This window comes from Corvus hawaiiensis, chromosome 3, assembly GCF_020740725.1.
Source record: "Corvus hawaiiensis isolate bCorHaw1 chromosome 3, bCorHaw1.pri.cur, whole genome shotgun sequence".
In the NCBI taxonomy this organism is placed as follows: domain Eukaryota; kingdom Metazoa; phylum Chordata; class Aves; order Passeriformes; family Corvidae; genus Corvus; species Corvus hawaiiensis.
Genome location: NC_063215.1, coordinates 47105750 through 47125556, shown reverse-complemented (window position 1 = coordinate 47125556; position 19807 = coordinate 47105750). Strand labels below are relative to the sequence as shown.

Below are 19807 nucleotides of genomic sequence, written 5' to 3'. Positions count from 1 at the left end.
CAATCCAAATTTGGTTTAGTCTCGTCCCTACTAGCTTCAGAGGAGTTTGATGGGACATGTAAATTTCCTTCAAGTCACATTTCACATTAAGTTATAATTTGTTACTTGTATGAAATTTACATTTACAGAAATAATAGAATGAATTATTTTTGTGGCAGTCTTTCTCAAGAGGACTTCTCAGGAAGATGACAAACGCACCTTGATAAAGAGAAATCATCCTCTCTGCTGTTGTGAGTAATATGGGCAAGTTAGCAAATGAACCAGAGTTTTTTGCTAGCATTTTAGTTTACAGGCTTCAGTGATCATTGTTGCATCTTCATCAGTAGTGAAAATGTGGTCCCGTTCTGCCTGAGTTTTCATTTGTTCTATTTTGCTGGTTTGGAATCCCTGCTGAGTGTCCAGAGGGCCACTGTCACGCTGGTGAGGAGCAGAGGGACAGGTATGGATTTGTAGCTTTACTGACAAAATGAGAAGGCGTTTGAATGCTTGGAGCTTCATATCCAGATTTATAAGCTCCTATTTTAAAACTATCTTAGTAAAATTGTGTATGTTTAGTACGGCATGTGTGCGTTTTCATTTACTTACTTGTACTTTACTTACTTTTCATTTGAAAATTGCTATTGATCAGGCTTCAATGGTAGCTTGATTACAAGATGCTGATTCTGATAAGGAAATCTGAGAGCATTGTGTCTCCTACAGCACATCTGCTGTATGAATTTTGTGTGTGGTTTCAGCATGTGTGAATCTGAGAGACTACACAGTCAGTGCTGGCCTTTCCCAGGACTTTGGCAGAATCTATTGTGGGTTTAAAATGCTGTATAGAAAGTAGGCAGGTAGGCAGTAGTAGGTGGCCTTTCCTCTCTCACAACAGCAAGTGGTGGTTGATCTAAAATTATGATTGTAACAAACAGTGGACTTAAGGCTAAGTTCCAATACTGTGGTTAACTTAAAAAAAAAGATACTTAACAGTATTTGAACAGAAAGTGCTAGAATTGGTTTCAAGCCTGTTTCAACTTGGTTGCCCTAAAAAATATGCTTTTGAGAAGGTAGGTGGGGGAAGGTATTAACAGTTGCATGGTTTAGATGTCACTATCGCAGACAGCAGTGTTACAAAGTCCAGAAGAGTATGTAGGTTTATTCAGATCCTGAGCAGCTCAGTTGCAGAAATCTCCTGTGACTTTATAGTTGTCCTGCAGGGACCCAAAGCCTTTGTGGCCAGTGGAAAAGTGCCAAGGTGGCAGTGGCAGTAGAAGGATGATAGTCCTGCAGGAGCTTGGTGCCAGGCCAGTTTGTCCCAGGGGTCTTGAGGGAGCTCTCCAACCTCTGAAGTTATCCAGGATTTAGAAGGATGCAGAAGTCGTGCTGTGTTAAACAGGGGCACGTGTACTGTGTCCTCGAAGCATGTGTTGGCAGGGGCACTGCAGTTTGCTGGGGCTCATCAGAGCGGATGTTGGCTGGCGCTAGTCACAGGGCAGGGGTGGCTCCTGATGGGCTGGGAGGCTTCTGCTCCCTGCTTTACCCCAGCAAGTGTCAGTGACCTCTTAACTCGCTGTAAGAGGAAAAGGTGGCATATTGCTGCAAGTGGCAACATAGTAAGACTCGCTGTAGGAAATGGTATCAATTCCTGAGTAGGAGACAGGCCAGATCTTTTAGGATTTGTATCAGCAGGAAAGCAGTGCTTTTCTCAGTTCTTCTGTTTTAGAAAGCAAAGGCCAAAAAAATTACCTGTTTCAAAAATCTTAGCCATGTCATCTTCTGAAAATGGGAAGAATGAAGACTAAAGTGCTGTCTGAATTTAAACAAAACACCAATAAAAATTGACAAAAATGACAAGAAATACATGATTCATCTCGGTATTTTGTATGATTCTCCTCAAGCAGAGGTCTTAATGGGTTTGTCTCTGAGTACAGAAGCAAAAAGAAACAGATCTGTTACGAAAATGACAGATCTGGCATTATCTCCTTAGCTTATAAAAATCAGTTGTTGAGTAGTACCTAGAGGATGATCTGTTTTCTTAATGGCTATCATTAAATCAGTTATGTGGGTTGCTCTTCTATGATGATGCTGTTAACTGTTGTACTTAGCTTTTTGCCAAGATAATGTTCTAAAGGAGTTGACAAATCCTATATTATAGTATTGTACTTGGCTCCATATATTAGGTAAATAAGGAGAGAGATTCAGTATTGAGGAACTTGCAACCCTCCTGTCAAGATAGATCATTACAGACAATGCAAGGGGAATACAGCTTTATAGTTATTTGGATATTCTCAAGATCTAAACTTCAGCAGGGATTCCAAACCAGCAAAATAGAGCAAATGAAAACTCGGGCAGAACTGGTCCAGCTGCGTCTGGAGGGACTTGTTAACCAGAGTATTCTTGTGTGGTGCATGGGTCTGGAGCCACCTCAGAACAGCAGCAGCAGGACCCACAGCCAGCCAGCCAAACAACTTCTATAGTTCAGCTGCTCTCTATCAGCCTAGGAGGAGCTGCATACCCTCACAAAAAAGGGGAAGGATAATCTGGTAAGACACTCTTTCAATCTTCTAAGCTTTAGATATGCATCTTTAATGTACCTATTTGCAGTAGTCTTAGAAACCATACTTCTGTTTTCGTGTCCTTGCCAAATCATGAATAATCTCAAGATCTAGACTTCTTATAGTTCCCTAAATTAAACTTTGTATTTCTGCTACCTAATAACTGCAGAACAGAATGTTAAATTTGGACAAGCCATGCTGACATTAAAAACAAAGCAACTTGTGGCTTAGAGGTGGGGGTGAGCTGTAGAAATCTTAAAGGCAGAAATTACCAGAACGAGGACTCTTTGGGGGGAGTAAGAGTCCTAAGTGATGAACCAAATAGTTGAGGGAACAAATAAAGCCACTGGAGTTCTTGCAACTTGGTGAGTTCAAGTTAGTCAATTGTGAGAACAGCTCAGGTGAAACAAAGGAGACTCACAGCCTCTGGCAGCTCTGAGAGAAAAGATGGTGTCTTTGGTGGGAAATACAGTGGGCTAGGAATGACCTGATTTATAATTACTCACAAACCAGCATGATCACTTGCAAGCCATTTGCCCATTAAAGCTGAAGATGTGGCCTTTAAGAAAGCAGCATGTAAGCACGATCTAGAAATAGAAAAATAGCATTTGAAGGACAGATAAGGTTAGAAGAAAAGACAATAAATGTAATGTATGAATAGGGTAAAATGTTCAGTCTTAGCCAACCTTACAATCCTAAGGACCACAAAAGGAAAGCTTCTGTGTATTGGTCTTAACTTATCTCCTGATGTGGCCGATTGTCAGCCCTCCATTCTAATAAACAACTTGTTTCTGTTATTATTATAAATATCAGGTGTAGTGACATTCCTAAAGGGCTGATCCTTTTTGACACATACAGCAAGAATTTAGATTGTACAAAGAATATAGTTTATTCTCCTCCCTAGAACTGTGTACCAATTCTAATAATAGAATGAGTTTTTGAAGATGGACAATCAGATTAAGGTTAAATCAAGAGGAATGCTTTGACATACTGGCCATTTTTTTACTTGCATGCTATGATGATATGTTCTTTTTAATTGAAATTCTTCCATCACTGTGATGAATGGTTTGATTGCTGTGCCATATTGTTATCATGATAAAAATTTTTTGTTGTTTGAGAAATAACAAATGTATAATCAAAGGATAGAAGAGATTAATAGACACATATGAAATTTGTTATGAAAAAGATAGTGGCTGTGGACAGCAAGGAACGAGAGGAATCCACAGGAAAATGTTCAGTGGCCAGCATAGGACTGCTTAGTTGTTACTGAAACACCTGGTGACTTCATTGAGGCACCATATTAGTTGCAGCTAAAACTAATACAAATCAGCTCAGAGCCCCAAAGAATTACCTGGTTTTATTTGTAAATGTTCCTGGGAAAGGATCATTTGATCATCCTCTGAGATACTAATTTGATGTCCAGGGCATTGCAGTAACAGGCGTTTCAAGTGCTCCTGCCTGGCTAGCTTTTCTATTGAAAAAAATTAAGATTTAGGTTTGCCAGTTCTTTGGAGTCATATGTTTGTGCTGAACTTGATGCAAAAAGTTGCCCTATTGGACTGAAAGGGAACTGTTTCAACTTAAAGCAGCGAAGTGCAGACATTTTTGTTTGCAGGATCAGGATTTTCTCTCTGCAGCTGGTTGGTCTCCTTTTAGCTTCCCCAGGACACTTCCTTTAAATGTAGCAATAAGGAAAAATTGCATTTCTGATAACTTAGAGTGCACAGATGTTAAATGCCATTTATGCAAGCAACTTTTATGGAAGTGCTTGCTATGAAGGAGTATGCTCCTGTGCTTTAGCTGGTGTTTGCTTTGAGTATCTCTCATGCACTCTTTCTGGGTGAAAGGAACTTGGTATCTATCGATATTTTCATGTTAAACATCTGTTGCTGTGTTTTCCCATAGGAGCATTTCACTAGATCTCTGTTTACTTGCATCAATACATGGTCAAACACACTGTTGTGTTTCCCCAGGGGAACGCTCCAGTTATGCAAACCAAACCATGATCTGTCCCCGTGTTCCCCACCTGTGCTGTGGTTTGCACTCATTAATACCCCGAGCTCTGTACCAGTCTCAAACCATATTCTCTCATGAAATTGCTCATGTAAGTGATCATGCTAGCTCACAAATAGGAATAATTTCAGTCTGCAATTGTGTACTGATTTATAGATGAGCAGGTGGCTCAGGTTTGTTGTGCTCTTTAGTTTGGAGGAGTTAGGAAATACTTGTGTGAGGGCTGGGATGGAGAAAGGGCTTGCCGCAAGCTGGGGTGATGGGATTCTGCTAAGGCAGAGGCATACCTGGGGCCTGAGCAGGGCTTGTGTACTCTGGCCATATGGGAGAGCTTTTAAGTCCATTATTATTTGTTTGCTGTGGCTGTGCAACTTCCTCTTCCCCTTTGTACACAGTTTTTCTGACATGCTGTCATTGTCTCCATCTCTCCTGATAGAGAAAGTGAAGAACACGATACAATTTCCTACCTTCTGTTGTTGAGTTGGTTGTTTAAGGAGAGAGAATTTCCCTTGGATGATGCCAGAAAAGAATCTGTATCTGCCAAGGTTCTTTGTACAGGAACAACTGTTAATATAAACAGGCTTCCTCACAAATACCCAGGCAGAACGAATGCCCACAGTGGGACAAAAACACTTTGGAAGTGAGGGAGTGCTGCCCTTCCTCCCTCACCCCTTCTTCCAAGGGTGTTAACAAATTCGTGAAAGGGGATGACCATTCATCTATCATCCAGGGAGACTTTTTATGGTGAGGTATCTTCTTGCATTTTTGCTTTCAGGTAATTACTCTCCTTTTCAACAGTTTTTCTGAGCGCAAGCCAGTTCTTTGCCTGTGTTGAAAGAGCAGCCCATGCCACCTTTTTGTTATACCTTGGGCTGAAGTAAGGAAGTAAGCAGTGGGAATTAAACACTGTTCTTCATTAGTTTATTAGCTCACAAAATGCAACCTTCCTTGCCAGTATTGCATTATTCTTTCTCCATGCTTCTGTTGAGAATTTTATAAAGTGCAAGTAAGTAGTAAGAACACTCAGTTTCTTCTGGAGAAACTTACCAGCTTCAAGCCAAGGCCCCAAATAAGGATGGAGCTGTGATACTTGGGCATCTCTAGGTAATTTAACCTTATGACTGCTGCTAAGCCTTCAGCAGTAGAGCATCCCTTGGTTCTCCAGAGTTAATTGCGTGACCTAGAGAGAGGCATGGTGGTATTTGAAAAGTGGAGACGACAGGAGCCTTTAAGGCTCAAGAATCAAGAGATGTGCAGAACTGCTGCCTTGCATCATGTTGCCATGTTTCCCTGACAGCACTGTCCTCAGTGTTTTCTGCATTTAGCTGCAAGGTTTGATAACAGGAACAGGCTGTGAGCAATTTTGCAGCATTCAGTTTTACCTTTAACAGAAGTTTAAAGTTCAGTGTCATGGAATTTCCCTGCTTGGTTGTTAAGATAACTTGGTATGGCTCAAAACCTCACAGCCTGAATTATAGGCAGAAGCCTTCCTCCTCCAGGTGAGTATGTTCAGGAGTTCAGAGCTGCCCTGGTCCTCCTCCCATGAAAAGTGCAACAGAAGTTCTCCTCTTGGGGTCTACCATGTTTTATTTTAATTCAAATTATTTGAAGGAAAACAATCTAACAGAATGTAACTTTATGGATCTTATATTGTTGTGAAAGAAAAAAAAAGTAAAAATCACGTGGGCCAGCTCAGGGACTTGTTTCTTTTAAAATAATTGATGACGTAAAATCCCAGACCAAAAGAGGTGGGAGATGGAAGGCATCTGGCAGAGTTTACAGCCCTGGGGGGTCGGCAGGCACAGCACAGCCTGCTGCAAACAAAGGCCGAGTGTTTTGCTGATGCGATTGCAAAACATATGTTTGCCCAGGACTGTTATGATCTTGGGAATAGGCAGGAGGCCAGATTTCTGCAGCAGCAGCGCACTTAGTCACACAAATATCTGCAAAATGTGAACCTCCTGCGATTTCTCGGTTTAAAAGCCGTAATTACTTTGTTGCTTAAAGAGAAGGTAGAAACTCTTGCATAAGGAACAGGAGAGGGGAGCGGAAAGCATTGTCCAAGGAGCGTCTCTGTGCCGGGGAGGAGAGTGGAACGGAGCCGAGGGGTCCGGGGCTCGAGGCTGTCCTGCCGAGCCGGGGGCTACTGCTCCTGGTGCCCCGCCCGGGGCATTTGCTGGCACTTCCAGGGTTAGGGAGCAGCCGTGGGGTCGCGGCGAGCCCCGGCGGGGCAGCGCGCAGGCAGCTCCGCCCCTGCGCCGGGCGGGCGGGACGGGCCTGGGACCGCCCCGGCGGTGCTGGGGCAGAGCCCAGCGGGCTGCGAGAGCGGCGAGCCCGGCCCCAGCCCCGCAGCGAAGCCGGGCCGGCAGCACCAGGTACTCGCGGGTGGCCGGGGTGCCCCCGCCGCTTGTCCCCGCGGCGCTCAGCCTCCCCAGGGGCGGGGGTCTCTCTCCCCGGGCGCATCACCCAGAGAAATCCCTGCTGGAGGGAGGCGCGGGGGCCCGGGCAGCCCCCTGCGGACCATCCGCGGGGCTGCGGAGGCAGCAGCGGCATTTCCCTGCGGGCTCCTCTCTCGGGGGGCATCGTTCAGGGGTTCGCGGGATATATAGCTGCTGCCTGCGGTGACAGTGCAGATGCTGTCGCGGTCCTCCCCGACGCCTCTGGTCCCAGACGGGCTGTGTTCCGCTGGTGTGTGTGGTAACCGGGTGCCTCTGCAGGGTGCTCAGGCTCGCCTAGGTGGTTTTTGCCTCGGAATTGCCCGGCGTTTACGTCGTTCTTGCATAGGTTTGGATTATCCTTTTGAAACAGTAAGGCTGTTCTTGTGTTTCTCATGGAGAAGAGCGGGCTATAATTACAAACAAGCGCAAGTCGAGTATTATTTTGGGCAGGAGTAAACTTGCTGATTTGGATCTCTCTTACAAATTCCTTAGTGTCACCACGTTAAGATTCTTCTTTTAAAGGAAATTTTTAAATCCTCAGAACTGCTGCAGGTAGTTAAATCCTCAGTACTGCGGAACCTGTTTTGCATTTGTCTCATTTAGAGTAATCCAGTATTTCATGGATACATATGGATACATATACATGGATATATGCTTTGCTTTGACATAATCCAGTAGTACAGTCTATGTAATGCAGTTACTGTCACATTTAGACTGTTTCCTTCTGTGTCACCAATATATTGGTATTTAAATAGTGTTTACAGTAGGGAAATTGCTGGGTTGCATTCCAAATCCTTTGCCCTTTACTGCTTTCTGTTTCATTACAGAAGTGGCATATAAAAAAAAGCTAGGCACTAATCACTGAAACTCAGCCTCCGTTTCAGTGAGCTCATGTCAAAGGTAAATTGGGTTGTGGACTCCAGGCAGTTATGTCACAAAACCACTTCAGGAAGAGCTGTTAATGCTGAGGAAGAGTAGGTAGCACATAGGCACCTTGAGACCACTGCAGTTGGACATGCTTGTCCTGCTCAGTCCTAGAAAATGACCAGAGAAGAGGTGCTAGAGATGGAGACAGAGGAGTTTGGGCTTTGCTTTTATTCCTGCTGTTGTGAACAAGGTGTGTGATCTTGGGCACATTTTCCCTTGCCTTGATTTCTGTCTTGAATCAAGTCAGATAAACTAGATAGGGATGTTTTTAAAATCGGGTATTTTAAAGGACTTTGAGACATCCAGAGAAATGATATTGAAATTAAAGTAATTTACATCTTTAAATTCATATAAGAATAACATACTCTATATGAAAAGAGAAACAGTTCAGCATTTGCCATGCTCTAATTCCAGTGAAGAGTGGTAGGTCTGTGTAACAAAGTGCTTTGTAACAGAAGGGGAGTCCTTGTTCTCCGTTCTTTAAATCCATACAAGTGGAGACATGTCTGTTGCTTCAGCTGAATGACAGTCTGACATACCCAGCAAATGGAACCAGTGGAAACATTTAAAGTACATGAGCATTTCTAGGATAATTTTTTTCTGTCATTTTAATGTGAATCATGGTTTGTTTGAGAAAGCCACAACAATTGCAGCTACATCAGGATTAAGTAAACAAATAAAATAGGAAAAATGGCCAGTTCTGCATAGCCCCACATTTAGAAAAGATGCAGGATTTCTGTGTGTGTAGGAAAAGAAATATATTTAATCACTAGTCTTTGTTTTTAATTCCCTCCTTCCTAAAAGTTCTCTGTCCAGTGTGGAAACTACAGTAGCTACTGCATTTAGCAGAACTGAAAATACAGCTTTTAAGCTGAGTATGTATTAGTTGGGGACAGCCTGTCCTGGGGGGCCAGTTGTGCCTGTCCTTGTTGTTAAGGTCCTAAACAAGGAAACTCCATTTGTAGCCTCAGTGTCACCACCAGTGAGGTTTTGCTGTCGGTGGCCTTTAAAGGGGAAGTAGGAACCAGACAGTTCACAGTGAGCGAAGGAGCAGCAGCAGCATGAAGCCTCTTAAACTGGTAAGTGCCAAGTCTCCCTTGGAAATGCAGCACAGCCTTCTTGGACACTCATGTGCTTAGGGGCATTTCATCCTATAAGCTTATAAAGCCCTAAATGAGTATTTTTAATGCCCATGCTTCAAATGCTCATCATATTCTACTAAGCTGAATTTTCAGCACTGGCATGCTGGAGGAGTTAATTCTACTGGGAGATTGTGTTGAAGAGTTTTTAACTCACAGCTCGTGCCTTTCTTAACCCTAAGCTTGGGCAGGAATGCACTTAGATTATGTAAAATGATGACTGGTTGTCTAGGAAAATGTTACTTCCAAAAAATTCACCTCAATCTCATTTCCCTATTTTGGTTCTTTACATTAGATTATATTGTATTATGGGGTGTGGTTTTCATACAACTTTGTTTGAGTCTAGCAGCACTTAGTGCTTAATCAGGACATAGATGATTCAGATAAAGAAGTTAATTCAAATGTAGTTTACTGAAGTAAATTGATAATTATAATTTTACTTTGCCTGTGGCTTGTCTATGATAAAATGTTCCCTTTGCCATTTAGAGAAGGCCTAAGGAAGTATGTAAATAAGTCTTTCTGGTAGATACAACATTTGATAGTGGTACTGACTACTTGAGGGGAGCAAAATGGCTCACTGTGCTAACACCAGAGAAGCAGTCTGAGTGAGCATTGTGGATCATAGCTCATGAATCCTGTATGACTGAACATTAGCAGTTTGGTAACAGTCCCCAGATTCATTGGACAAAACTAGCATTGAGTTTTGGGAGAGGTTTTGTGGTAAGAGACAGAGCTCTAGCTGCAAGGAGCCAGTAGTGAGGGACCAACAAGGAGCTGAAAAAGCATTTTAGGCACACAGTGGAGGAAGAACTGTAGCTTAGGTTAGATAGCTGTTCCTGTTCCAGAGGCTCTGTGACCTGGTGTGTAGTTTAGTTCTGTTTTCAGTGTTTCTAGGTGAAATTTTTGATACTGGGTGGCTGTTTAGACTGTGACTTTTTTTTTTTTATTTACAATTTAAAGAGATTCAGAACCAAAGCAGATAATGTTTTATTACTAGCAGAGGTAATGTGTGTTGTACTTTTAAGTATTTACAAACCTCTTCTACACAATTGCAGTTTGACTTTTTATCCCAGGCTTTTACATAAATTTGACAGGAATAATGTTCCTGTCTAGAGGCTTAAAAAAGCTACCTAAAAGTTAGGCTGGATTGACATCTGTGAGATACAGAAAAGCTCTAAGTTGTGTGAGTTTGCACATGTTTGAGGCTTTAGAGTGATTTTCCCTGAGCTTGTATTACAGGCAGTACAGACTTTTTGGTCTGGTCGTCCTTGTGGAGTTGGATGTGCTAAGTGAGCCAGACTGGTGAGAGAGAGTGGTAACTGGGAAGTATATAATTAAGCTTGCAGACTTGTCTCATTAACTTTTCTGTCTCAGCTCTGTAGTGCTGTTTCTTGGTGTAAATTTGCATAAAGCATTTCCTGGCTGAGAAGTCTCTGAACAGGCACACAGTCTGATGGTTAGGGCATTAACCTGTGACTTGAGAGATCTCAGCTGAAGCCACCAGTCTTCTAAGATGTGTAGCTTTTCCATTTCTCCGGGATTTTTTTTTCCTAGATGGGAGATAATATACTTGTCCTACCTCACAGGAATCTTGCAGTATCTAAATGCATGAGATGTGATGCTGGGCTGATATGGCAGTGGTGAGGGATGTGTAGATTGAGAAATGATAGGTACCTGGGTAAGCATAGTTCCCATGGAAATAATAATAGTGGCTGTACAGAAATACAAGTTATGTTACATAAGGTGGAAGAGGAGGCTTTTCTGTGATTTCCGAGGTTGTCTCTGCCAGCACAGCAATACAGCATTTATATGGCTAAAGTCTTAACGTCTCTGTCAAGGTATGTCTGGAAGGTGCGCAGTGGAGTGGATTGCCACCCAGCAAGGCCCACCTCCGTCCATTAGCTTGAGCTTCTGGGTGTTGAGGGTGAAATCTGTTCCACCCTTGGTGCTCAGCTTTGCAGCCACCCGAGTTTTATGTTCTGGCTTTGAAGATGGAGTGCCTCTGATGCATCATCATCATCATCATTATTGTTATTATTGTTATTGTTATTATTTATTTACACCTAAAGCCTCAGTTGTGGTTGGCTTTCTGCTGAGCTTTGAGCTGTATTCAGCTGCAGAGTTTCTGGACTGAATGAAAGTGGTGTGGTGAGGTTGATAAACAGGAGGAAAGGAGCCAGGAGAAGTTAGATGCAGAGAATGTGTCACTAAGTAGGTCACTTTGGTGCGCAATTCTGTGGCCTGGAATCACATGAAAGTTGCTTATACTTTTGTAATAACCAAAAGAAATACAGGCTTTTTCCAGCTGCTCCTTGTCCTAGACACAACTGCTTCACCAAATGCTTGTTGGTGCTTCAGGTGAGATGGTGCTTTAAGAGAAAGGTGCAGGAGATAGATATAGTGGTATGTCTTCTCAGGATGCAGGTCTTGCCTTTGAGAGGGAGAGTGTTGCTCCCTGAGTTGAGTGTATTTGGAAGATGGAGGTTTAGTGAAGGATATTGTGAAGCATAGAATTACACTCAGGACAAAGGAAAGAATCACTAGGACTGTTTTGAGAACTATTACTGCATTATCGAGTATTTGAAATGCTGGGATGCTGGAAGCACATGGCTATTTCTGAAGTACTAGGAGAATTTGATTAACTGGTGCTTCTGAAAAAGAGAGGAGAATAGTTTTTAAAAGGTCTGCCATGGCTTGTAACTGAAGAACAAGTTTTCAAAAGGCTTCTAGTGGGTCAGATTTTACCCAACTCTCATGACGGTGTTAAGTGTGCACCTCATGGCAAGCTGCTTCTGTTATCAGCACCATCTGGAAGAAACTCCCATTTTGCAGACGGGAAATGGGCTCATCTTCACAAATCCTTTGTTACATCTCTGTCACATCAGAGCCTTGACCCCAGGCTTCTCAAGTACTGGGCTGGTGCTATGATATCAGGGGGATGGTCCTTCTCCTGATGGAAAACAAAGCAACTTATTTAATCATTAAAAAAACCTTTTAAGTCAGTTTGCAGTGAGGGTTTGGATAGTGGAGTAATTTGCTGTGTAATCTTAAGTTTGACCTCTGCATGCTTTAAGAAACAGTAGTGTATTGATTGTAATGTATTTTAGATTGTGAAGCAGAATACATTAGCAGCCTGCTGATCTCAGGTTCTTAAATCTGGGTTTGGTTTTTATTTTTTTTCTTCTTCTAACTGTTCTGGGAAAAGGAAAGACTGAAAAATATTTGTTCAAGAATTAAACTTCAAGGTATTTGTCTTGGAGTGCTTGATCTGGCAAACTGCAGACATCTGCTAAATGAAATGCTGCTTACAATTTAAAGGATCTCTCTTTTTGCTTGCTGTTGTTTGGCTGAAAGATGTTTCTCTAGTGTAGTTGTAGCCCAGATGAGAAGCTGTGCTGGAGTTTTAAAGAGAGATGCTGATAAATTCCATCCTACTAGTGGCATTGCTTGACTGACAGGCAAAATTTACTTGTGTATGTTGGGACCCATAGCAGGAAAAAGCTACACTGAGGAGAAAAAGTGAAAAGACTAGTAGTAAGAGGTGCCCTTTGATCTTACTTTATCCAAGTAAGACTTGAGAAATGAAGGCATCTGACTTAAGGATTTAAGGAGACTCTCATAGTCTGAAGGGTTTGGTAGTAGGCCTGCACTCATTGTTTCCAGCTCTCTGAAGCTGTTTTTTAATCTTAGGGGAAAGTTCAGGAAACTGTAACTGATTAATAAAATTGCTTCTCGTACAGTGAACTCATACAAATAGAAACCTCAGCTAAAGAGAGAAAAAGTGCAATAGTGAGTACAACCAGTATTGCATGTTTATAAGAGCCCTTATCTATGTGGGGAAAATGTGGTGAAGTTAAAAACTGCATTTGGCAGGCAGCTCTTGGGGCATCATCTGCTCTTGAGGCTTAAACCAGCTGAAGGTGCCCCTCTGCTCTGTGTGGCCTGAACTGGTTCAGTGCATGGTATTTATTCATCTAAACCTAGTTGATATCATCACAAAATGGTTGGGTTTGGCTATGCAACAGAGGCAATGGATATGTTCTAAAAGATGACTGGGAAAGAGGGCGGGCACAGGTAAGTAGCCCAAACCTTTAGTTTTTATATAGCCTAGTGTTTAGCACTCGGCTCCATCCTCAGCTTTAATCCCAGGCCTCCCTCTGTCTATAAGAGTGCCATGCCATCAGCTGGCAGGGCTCCCACCATTCCTGGGGAAGCCAAGCTGCTCGCTGGGGAGTAATCCCCTCAGGAGAGCTGGTTTGCAGTGAGTGCCACACGCACAGCAGAGGGAGCCTCTGAAGCGATGGGATGGGGGGCATGTGTGAAGGTGTGAGGTGAAGCCATGTCCTGCTTTGGTACCTGCCCCTGGAACCTGGTATGCCTTCTCAGGGGGCTGCTCTGTGCCAAATGGAGAGACTGCCCTGGAGCACATGGCTTTCCGCCTTCCAAAGGGAACAGTGTTAACAGGCAGGACACTAATGCACCCAAGTCTTCTATGTATTTGCTCCCTGGCTGCAGGAAGGGCCCAGGATGCCACAGGCCTGTCAGAAAGCTTCATCCAGCTGAAGGAGAGGGCAAGTAGGTAACTGCCAGGGGTATCCAGCCTCCACTTTACCTGCAAGGCAACGCATCCACACAAGTGGGTGCAAGGACGTGGCTGCTGCTGTTCCGATAGAGCAAATTCTCCCTCCCTCCTTGCAAATGTGAATAGCTTTTATCCTATCTTGAAAAGAAAGTAGATGCAAATGTAGATCAGGTACTTTCAGCAGTTTAAGTGATCTTTGAGGTTGGGAAGAAGAAATCTGATTAGGGTTACAGCTGTTTCATTTCCTGACAGATGCACAGGGTGTTGTGTGCTGGCGAACTGCGGATGTACACACACACAGCAGCCTCGTTTTGTATCAGTGGCATAACCACACAGCAGCCAGCATGTTCGGAACTCCTTGTCCTGGACACCCTGCCAAAATATGCTGTATGCAGAATTTTCTGTGAACCAAGCTGTAGTGTGTCTGTGTGTGTGTGCATATAAATTTGTGCGTGTTTTCTTTGGTTGACAGGGCCTTTGTTGTTGAACTTTTTGTTGCTGGAGTGGGGCAGTGTGCTGTAAACAAGCACAGATAATTATAAAGCACTTGTATAAAAAAATGATTTGCATTTGTACAAACAGTACTAGTAAAAGTGCCCGTGTAAGAGTACCACAAGTACCCAAATAAGTCCAGCTCTGAATGGAGAACTCTTTTCTTTCTTGCAACCACAGCTAAAAAGCTGTTTATAACTAAATGCTGAGGTGGTGTAATTTTCTTTTCTAGGAACTTGGAATAAGAATTCCTAGACCACTGGGACACGGACCAAGCAGATTCATCCCTGAGAAGGAGGTGTGGTAGTATTTTCAAGTACATAGTGAACTTTACGCTTTTAAGGAACATCCTTTTAGTAGTAGCCCACATTTGGTTTCAGGACAGCTGCTGAACTGCAAAACATTTTCAGTCCTGATCACATTCAGTCCGGAGACTTTGGACACAGTTCTAGTGTACAGAACAGTGAGAGCCTTGGGGAGCTTTGGAATAGTTATGACCCCTCCCGTGCTGCTATCTAGCATGAGAGAAACCCAATACTGTTTCCTTGTGAACATCCGGATGTAATTTCCTACCGGTCCACAAGGTACCTGCCCCTCTGCTCTGGGATTGCTTTTTCTTGAGCTGCCTCTAGCACTCTGCAGAATCTGAGAAGCTTCAGAGTGCTGTGGATGAGCATTTCTGGTGCTTCTTGCCTGATCATCTGGTAAGAGAATTTGGAGCAAAGAAAAATTAGTTATATGCCTGTGGTTTTCTAGGAATTTTAGAGTCTTTTTCAATTTCCTTTTTTTTCTCTCTTGTCATCTTAGCTAGCCTTTTACTTCTTTCCCTCTTTTTCCCTTAGTAAAAGTGATGATTCAAATAGCTTTTAATTATAATAAACTAAGATCAACCTGGGGTATTCAAGAAAGTGAAGGTGAGAGTTAAAAATGAGAAGTCAGTGTTGTATTAGAGAGAGACTAAAGCCAAAAATCTCCTTTTGCTGACATAACCACTTGTGATCTCCTAAATGAGAGGTATTACAGGGATTTAATGTGCCTCATGTGCACTGATTTAATGCCATTAATAGATTTATAATATAATTCCTTTCACTTGGGGCCTCTGGGTGCTGTGGTAATATATTTATTTGCTATTTTATTGGTGGTACTTGGACAATATTGCTCATTGCTCTTTCTCTTCAATCAGACAATTCAGGTGGGAAAGGAGGACGCCACGATGCACACGCTGTTTGCAGAGTCTTTTGCCACGCTGGGCCGGCTGGACAATGTCACCTTGGTGATGGTTTTCCACCCGCAGTATCTCGAAAGCTTTCTAAAAACTCAGCACTATCTCCTGCAAATGGATGGTCCTCTCCCGCTCCATTACCGGCACTACATCGGGATAATGGTACGCACCAGGCAGAAACAGCCACGCTGGCAGCGCCTCGGGCCCTGTCTGAGAGCAGCTGTTGCTGTGCTTTGCAGTTTCTAGGTGGAAAGGCTTTTCACCAGCAGCTAAGAGAAAAGCAGAGTATGTTTGTTGGTGTCTGCTTTACAGATGGTTTCAGAAGATTAGCACTTCGTGTTCATAGATTCAGTAGGACTGTGAGTAAAAGGGCAAAAACCTGCTGTAGAAATGAGACAATTGTTACTGGCTTCCTTAGTATCTCAGAAACTGTGTCTCAAGAAAGTTTGTTTCTGCGTGTGTGTCCTGTCACATACATCTCCCTCCAACTCAATAGTCGGTCCTATCATGCATTTCTGAATATGTAAATTCTAAGCCAATTTTCTGCCAAAAGTGGTTGATTTCTAATTTTTAATCTGCCAGTTCAGTGATCTTTGCTTGCTGAAGCTGAATTAAAGTTTTGGGCTGTGTCTTAATTTGATGCAGAAAGTATTAGTGTTTGAGTAAATGATACTGGGCTTTCTTTGCTGAGAAGCTGCCCATAGTCTCTCTTGACATATGCAGTCTAAAACCTGCTTTCGACTGTTGCTGGTAAAGATGCAGTTAGAGACAGCTTCTTCCGCCCTGGGGAGTATGAGGCAGTATGGATTACTTGCTTCAGGACATGTAATAAATCCATGCCTGTACTTCTCCCTGGGTGTAGGCACGTTGCACCTGTAGCCAGCATAATGATAGTGTGTATGAACAAGGGATATTTATGTTGTGAGAACAATAATCAGAACAAGCTGATGTGTTAATCTCAGAAATGTTTTTTTACTTGAGTCTTTGTTCAGTGCAAGTGTTATTCTTGGATGTTTTGAGGAAATGATGACTTACAGTATTTGTCATAAAGTACTAACTTTCTGTAATTGTTTTCTGTATCACATTGTTTTCCTTTCTAGGCTGCAGCACGACATCAGTGCTCTTACCTTGTTAACCTCCATGTGAATGACTTCCTTCATGTCGGTGGAGACCCTAAATGGTTGAATGGTCTGGAAAATGCACCTCAAAAACTGCAAAATTTAGGAGAACTGAACAAAATGTTGGCTCATCGACCCTGGCTTATCACCAAGGAACATATCGAGGTAGGTCTTTCATGCAGTAATGTGAATGTCCCCTTTTTTCAGTAAAGCAGGGGTTCAGAGCCAGACAGAGTGAAAGATGTTCTGTGGTAATGACTTTAATTTCAGTGCTACATCACTGCATGATACAGTATCACTTGTGCCCTTGTAAAACTAACAGGATCATAACTGCTCTCAAATGAGTGACAAATTTAATTTACAACATGCTAGAATTTCTGTGTCATGTTGGAATTCTGTTGGTGCGATGACGATGTGCTCAGGTGTGCACCTCCCTCCTCAAGCTGTGTGCTTTCAGTTTCTGAGATGCTGCCAGAGGTCAGGCAGATCACCAGCCATCACATTTTTGTCTGGCTTGCTGCCAGTTCAAATGCTGAGTTTTCAGGCTGGGATGGAGGGAGCAGGCTGGCAGAGCTGCCCAGGGGAACGATAGTGGTACAGGACAGCCAGGACTGCAGCACCAACAAACCACCAAGGGGCTGCTTCTTCCAGCCCTTCTGCTCTCCTCTGCGCTCCTAGCGAGGAGCACGTGGGTTCTGGGACTTCCCTCGGTGCTGCCTGGCCTGGTGAGAGGTGGTGGCAGGTCCAGCTGGGAGGCAGGACGATGCGCTGTGGGGGAGGGCACATGCTCTGCCAGAAGGCCCCAAACCTCCCACACTTTCCTGCCTGAAGGGGAAGTTGGGGTTTGAAGCTTCTTGTCAAATCTAGAGCATTCCACCCACAGGGACAAGATGAAGGGAGCCTGGTGCCAGGTTTTTACACAGCTGATCTGCAAGGAGTTGCCTGGGTTTTCTGATGCTGTAAAAACCATTTGAACAAACAAGGAACAGTCGTGGTTGCATCTTCATCAGAAGTGTGAAATTTCAATGCAAGTCAGTCTGGCCTCGATAGAAACCACGTGGTGCAAAAGAGAAACCCCAACTTATTCAATTGTTTAGGGACAGAGAGGGGAGAGAAGTTGCCTCCTTTGTGGCTTAACCACGCAAGTCTGTGTCTGGCAGGTCACCTGGTAACAGGTCACTGAGCACACTAATGGCAGCAGAAAGTTAGGAAGCACATATGGATGTTGGGAAAATAATTTTACCTGGCAAAGAAATGTGTTGATAAACTGCATTAAGGTGGGTCAAATGAATTACTTTCATATTTTTGTCTTGCGTTATTTTTAAAGCAACTATTGAAGACTGAAGAGAACAGCTGGTCCTTGGCAGAGCTGATCCATGCAGTCGTTCTCCTTACACACTACCACTCCCTTGCTTCCTTCACGTTTGGCTGTGGGATCAGCCCAGAGATCGACTGTGAAGGGGGTCACACCTTCAGGCCCCCCTCCGTCAGTAACTATTGCATATGTGATATTACAAATGGTTACCATGGGGCGGATGAAATCCATGCCAGCCCAGCTGGGAGTATTCCAGTAAGTGTCTGAACAATCGATCTCTTTCAGAAGCAGTCATTTCTTTGTAAACTTAATATGTGGAGGATGCCTGTTTCTTTTCATTCATTGAGAGTGGGATTGACGAGTCTAATCCAGATGTGAGTATTGAAAAAGTGCATCTAGGAGGAGCTGAAATGATACTGGTAAGCTGGGGAAAGCTACCAAAGGGAGAAACAGGCACAATCTCTGTTTGCTTTTTCTGCCTGTCATTCATAAAGGTAGTTCATGATACGTGTCCTGAGCAGCAGTGGCCAGGAATGCTTTTTTCATGGGTGCAGTGGAAAGTTGGCTCTTCCTTTGATTCCAGGCTCTGACTTTTTTGCCTTGAGGTGTTTGTGATGCATCACACAACAGATGATTCTTAACAGATCATACACAACTTTGTGACTGTCTATAAAAAAACACTCTCTCCTGCCTGCAGCAGTTATGCTGATCTGGACTTGTTTTCCCTTGGTGAAAAGCATGATGTGAACTAAGTGTTGGTTTAAGAACAGCCATGAGGGTGTTCCCACTGCAGGATCCTTGCCTTCAAGATTTTACTGCAGTGGTGTGGGTGGCATTTAAATTTGTTTGATGAAGCTTGCTGGCTCTCTGAAGGAGGAAACTGCAAAAGGCAGGGAGGAAAGGGGCAGAACTGTATAAATTAAAGATAATTTTACTTTCCTTCGTGCTGATGAAGTTTTACAAGACCGATTACTGAATTAATACTGTCTTGTGGTGTTAAAACAGCTCTTGTGAAAGACAATTATCTTGCACAGGCTTTCTTTTGAGGCTTCATTAAATCTGCATTTACACTCACTCTTCCTTTTTCCTTCAATGTTTCTTCTCTGCAAGCAGAGGAGGGGAAAAATACAGTTGGGTGGTAAATTGTGGTTACTTCCTCTATCAGAATTTCTGTTACAGCTCCTTGTTTTTCAGTTGCTGAACATTTAGACTAAGAGAAACTAATTTTAGTGTGAGAACAACTTGTTCCAAAATGCTGTGATTTTTAAATCATGCTAAAAATACCAGGGATCTAATTGAGAAAAGACGATGACTAAATGTAAGCCATTGGGTCAGTACAGGTTTCTTTCAAAAACTGTGTTCCTTGAAAAATCTGTATTTAAAGATGTAAAGGACTTAAGTTGTGTTTAAACTTTCTGGCTTGGCAATTTCTGCCATCCTTGTCACTTCCTGTTGCATGAAAATGAAATGTCTTTCTCTTCTTTTTAGTCTACAGAGTCTGTCTGTGAAGTTGAAGCTCTTATGGAGAAAATGAAGCAGCTGCAGGAGTGCAGAGATGAAGAGGAAGCCAGTCAAGAAGAGATGGCCACGCGTTTTGAAAGAGAGAAGAGAGAAAGCATGTTCGTGTGTTCTTCAGGTAGTGCAGATGTAGTCTGTATATGTATTTATTAAGACTTTCCCAAATTATTTGAAGAAATACTACTGCAAAAGGGGAAAGAAGTGCTATTAGCTGTCTCACAAACATTACCATTTCTTTGAAGGAATCAAGATTAAGGATGCCTTGTTTTCTTCCAGGAACACTTAAAAGCCAAGTAGTGCCAAGATTTGTGGCTGCTCACAAACACACCATAGCACTCTCTGACCAATAGAAATTAAATAATAGAAATCTCCAGAAGAAATGGAATCTCTCGAGAGTTTTAGAAATTTCACAAGTGACTTAAGCATCTTGCAAGATGCTGTAAAACCAAGATACTTGACATGCTTTGCTATATAGGTGTGTGAAACATTACTTTTCAGATGACTGAGAG

The 19807-nt window shown here is 42.9% G+C and overlaps 1 protein-coding gene across 4 annotated transcripts in view; it reads left to right on the top strand.

The window, feature by feature from the left end:
* The window catches only part of SESN1 (sestrin 1), a 76756-nt gene that overhangs the window by 52851 nt on the left and 4098 nt on the right, over positions 1-19807 (top strand). Inside the window, exons 1-7 of one of the 4 annotated variants that reach the window (XM_048297315.1) lie at positions 6835-6922; positions 8878-8991; positions 14358-14423; positions 15309-15509; positions 16448-16630; positions 17793-18035; positions 19269-19416. In XM_048297315.1, coding sequence (XP_048153272.1) covers positions 8974-8991; positions 14358-14423; positions 15309-15509; positions 16448-16630; positions 17793-18035; positions 19269-19416 — 859 coding nt within the window. In that variant the 5' untranslated portion in view covers positions 6835-6922; positions 8878-8973. Of the gene's footprint in view, positions 1-6824; positions 6923-8877; positions 8992-14357; positions 14424-14737; positions 14830-15308; positions 15510-16447; positions 16631-17792; positions 18036-19268; positions 19417-19807 lie in introns of those variants that run through there. The other 3 variants (XM_048297317.1, XM_048297314.1, XM_048297316.1) reach the window with 3 other exon arrangements.